Source organism: Typha angustifolia, chromosome 1 (assembly GCF_048772165.1).
Source record: "Typha angustifolia cultivar Huaian chromosome 1, ASM4877216v1, whole genome shotgun sequence".
Classification (NCBI taxonomy): Eukaryota; Viridiplantae; Streptophyta; class Magnoliopsida; order Poales; family Typhaceae; genus Typha; species Typha angustifolia.
Window position 1 is genome coordinate 827270 of NC_133239.1, and position 4207 is coordinate 831476.

At 39.2% G+C, this 4207-nt stretch overlaps 1 protein-coding gene across 1 annotated transcript; it reads right to left on the bottom strand.

Annotated features, from left to right (window-relative positions):
- Positions 1–543: 543 nt before the first annotated feature.
- On the bottom strand, positions 544–3746 carry LOC140763608 (receptor-like protein EIX2). The gene has a single exon (XM_073101884.1). It carries the CDS (start codon positions 3626–3628, stop codon positions 743–745), a length of 2886 nt encoding a protein of 961 aa, XP_072957985.1. The 5' UTR covers positions 3629–3746; the 3' UTR covers positions 544–742.
- Positions 3747–4207: the final 461 nt, after the last annotated feature.

The following is a 4207-nucleotide window of genomic DNA, read 5'->3' on the forward strand; positions in this document are numbered from 1 at the left end:
TTTTTTTTTCATTAATTGGTTATCTAACATGATTAACAAAATAAGTTTGACTAGGTCATCATTTAAACCTACTTAAGCTTCTAAATAAGCTGATTACCTTACAAAATGGATGACAGCTAAGTGACGGTTTGATGCTAAGATACAATTAAATGCCAACAGCAAATTAGGATATCTCCCATTGTTATGTGTTCAACTGAACTGTATTCCTGAGCATTGGTCCTACGCGGGTGGAATTATTGGCAACTAAAATTTCTCCTCCATCAAGCCATAGAAGGAAGGAAGGAAGAAAAAACATTCTTATATTTAGGGATTGGTTTATAGAATTCTAAAGGAGGAAAACGAATAAGAATGTAGACTTAGTAAAATATTAAAAGTAAGATAGAAAAAAAAGTTATGTTAATTACCAAAGCTATGTAAATTAGTAAAGTTGTGATAATTTGTAAGGTAACAAAAGTTGCTGCATCTGATAGATTGGAGTTTTAACTACTTTTCAACAACACAACCTTAATAGAAAAGCAGCATGTTGACGATGTGAAAGACAATTACAAGTCTGATATTAGATTACATGGAAGAGATCAGATGACCAACATATTTGATACATATCTACTTCTTTTATCTATTATAAGATGTGATCAAGATTTGGATGTTGATAGCATAATCACACAATTTAGCAATAAACAGTGACTAATCTCCATGATCTGAACCATGGAAACTCCTCGGTTTGCATAACCACGCCTCTGCTTTATTTTTTCTTGATGTTGGCAATGAGCCTAGCCCAATTAAGAACCATAAACACATAGATCTTATCATAGATGTTGTCGATGAAGAGAAAATAAGTTGCGCTCCATGTCCTCTTGAACAGTAATGGACCAATGACCACCCAAAGCCCCACTGCAAATCCTAGACCCATGCTGAGATAAAAAGATGACATCTCGTTTCCATCTTCCTGTTCTAGAGGATCATTTAGAGTCGTTCCATCTCCTGAACAATTCTTGGAAATTGGAGGCCCACAAAGATCATTGTTGCCTTCGTAGATTGACGGATCGTCAAGTGTTTGTAGTTGCTGCCCAGATGGTATTCTTCCTGAGAGATTATTATAGGACAAGTTCAAGTAGCTCAAAAAAGTTAAAGCTGATAGAGTTGGAGGAATTTCACCATAAAGCTCATTGTTTGATAGGTCAAGAGATTCCAATGATTGAAGACCACCGATTGTCTCCGGAATATCTCCGGTCAATCGATTCCCTGACAAATTCAAAATTTTCAATGTAGCAAGGCCTCCTATCTCTTGAGGGATCGTTCCACTTAGATAGTTGCTTGATAAATCGAGGCTCAACAGGAGAGACATCATCTTGTCGGTATAGTATTCCAGAGCTTGTCCTTTTGTAACCACTAAAAGAATAACGAAATCAAGAAGAGAGTTACTTTCATACCGCGAGAGTGTAGTCATTGCTGTGAAGTTCACGAGAGATGGAGCTATGGTTCCTGATAGATTGTTGTGAGCAAGGTCCAAAACATGGAGATAGTCTAATTTTGCAAGCTGAATAGGTATATAGCCAGAAAACATGTTAGACCTTAATAAGAGAAAGGCTAACTGTGGTAATCTTTTACCTATCCATATCGGCAAGCTTCCATATAAGTTATTATAAGAAAGATCAAGAAAATTAAGATACTGGCAACCTCGGAAGAACAAAGGGAATTCACCGGAGAGGCTGTTATTGCGGAAGCTTACTATTGAAAGTTCAGAACCTATCGGTGTCAAGTCGCCAAGATCAGCTCTAAAAGATTTTCTGCTTGTCAAACATTGAGGAAGTTGTCCTGATAGACGGTTGTGTGATAGATCCAAAATTCCTAAGGACTGCACCTGGTTGCACATAGATAATGGGATGGTACCAGTAATACTGTTGTTTGAAAGATCCAACAACCAAAGACTCCTCGGTAATTGCGGGACACCACCTTGGAATCGATTTGAATTCAGATTTATTTCATTTGCTACTGACAGGAACTCCAGAGTCGATGGTAATACTCCGCTGATCTGGTTTAGAGAGAGATCAAGATATTCAACCGAAGAAATTACATTCCAAAACCAATCAGGCAACCTATCGACTATTCCCGAATTGGCCATTGCTAAATCGATAATGTCAGTCTGCGATCGAATCCACGTAGGAAAATGGGGTCCCAGATTGCAGGAGCTCAAGCCTACATATTTCAATTTGAATGGAGGGAGCCAATTTGGGCCTACTACCATGGTCAGGTTGTTGTTGTCGGACAAGTATAACATCTCTAATTTCGTCAGACTTGCAAAATGATCTCCTGATATAATGCCAACAAAGTGATTGAAACTCAAATCCAAAATGCTCAAATTAGTGACATTTCCAATCCCAGAAGGTATGTGACCGCTGAGGCTATTGTTACTGAGATCAAGAGACCTTAGGCTGGTCATGTGCTCAAGACAACTTGGCAGACTTCCGGTCAAGTTATTTCCAGACAAATACAACTCCTCTATCTTGGGCGACAATCTTTTCATCAATTCTGCTATGTCCCCGCCGATTTGATTATCCCATAGATTGAGCTTTTTCAAGTTGCTTAGATTCTTTAAAGTCCTCGGTATCATACCAATGAGATTATTTCCAGACAAATCCAACTCCTCTATCTTGGGCGGCAACCTTTTCATCAATTCTGCTATGTCCCCGTTGATTTGATTCCAGCTTAGATCTAGTATGTTTAAGTTGTGTAGATTCTTCAAAGTCCTCGGTACCATGCCAATGAGATCATTGCCTCCAAGCCCAAGTTCTTCGAGAGAGGTCATATTTCCAAGTAGGCCATCAGGAATAGGACCGTGAAAGTAGTTGCCCCCAAGACCAAGTCTCACAAGTGATGTGAGATTAGAAGAGTAAAGAGGCAAAGAAGAGAACGTCGCATTGAGATTGCAATCAACTAGATAAAGAACTCTTAGAGAAGCTGGAAGCATGCTCATGACCTGCACCCCATCCACAGCAGCACTAAGGTTTACGTCGCTCATGTCGAGGTACTTCAAGGAAGAGAGATGCGGTAACCAAGCTACATAATCAACCGACTCCAAGTAGTTAGAAAAAAGATCGAGATGGAGCAGCTTAGTGAGATTACCGAGCTGAGGAGGTATGCTTCCACCGAAGCCTGCATCAGTGAGGTCGAGATACTTCAAGTTCTTGAAGGAGCCAATGAATTCTGGTATCCGTTTACGTCCGAAGTCGTTGTAGCTTAGGTTGAGATAGTTAAGATGCTCTATAGCTAGCAGAGAAGGACTGATCTCACCACCCAACGTCCGAGTGTTGTAGTCATAAATGCCGTCGGCGAAGTTGTTATGGAGGTCGATCTTCACAACATGGCCTGTCCTGTTGCTGCACACGACGCCCCTCCATCGACAGCAGTCTTGGCCAATCTGCCAAGAAGATAGGACATCATTGGGATCTTCAATGCTTGCTTTGAAGGAAAGAAGTGCGTCCCTCTCTCTCTGGATGCAACTCCTTCCTCCTCCTTTGGGCTCCACAGATATGGAGGAAATGGGGATTTGATATTGGGCCAGTAGAACCCATATCATTATTAGGACGATACGACAACATTGGATAGAGGATCTTGTCGCCTTGGCCATTAAACTTCTTTTACTTCTTCTAGCTTCCAAACACCTGGGATTAATAGGATCATATAAGCAGCTCTCGCAATAGTCAAGGCCTAAAGGCAATATTAGTAGAGAATATTTCTTCTTCTTCTTCTTCTTCTATGTACCACATGTTATTTACTTCAATGGAAATTGTAATGATTGTCACTTATTCTCAAATAATATATTTCTTATCTTTTCTTTTCTTTTTCTCAAATAAATGAAAATTTAATAATGTTCTAATTAATTAAATTAGTGTCACTGAGATTTGAACTCTAGGAACACTTAAATAGCATAATCCCATTTTAACAATCTGATCACTATCCCATTGGCATGACATATTATTTCAACCGAGCAATAAATGTTTTAAAAATACGTCCAAAGCATTAGGGTCCATGGTAGTTTATTCTACAGTAAGTCCAAGAAACAAAGTCCTGAATGAGATAGCATTTAAAAATAACGTTGTCCGATATGATAGGCTCAAAATTGTACTCATTTGTGGAATTTCAGAGAAAGAAAGGGCTCAAAATTGTACTCAAAATTGTACTCATTTGTGGTATTGATTCCTTCAAG

Coding starts and splice junctions, on each gene's coding strand:
- LOC140763608 (XM_073101884.1), bottom strand. CDS start 3,628: ATGGCCAAGGCGACAAGATCCTCTATCCAATGTTGTCGTATCGTCCTA.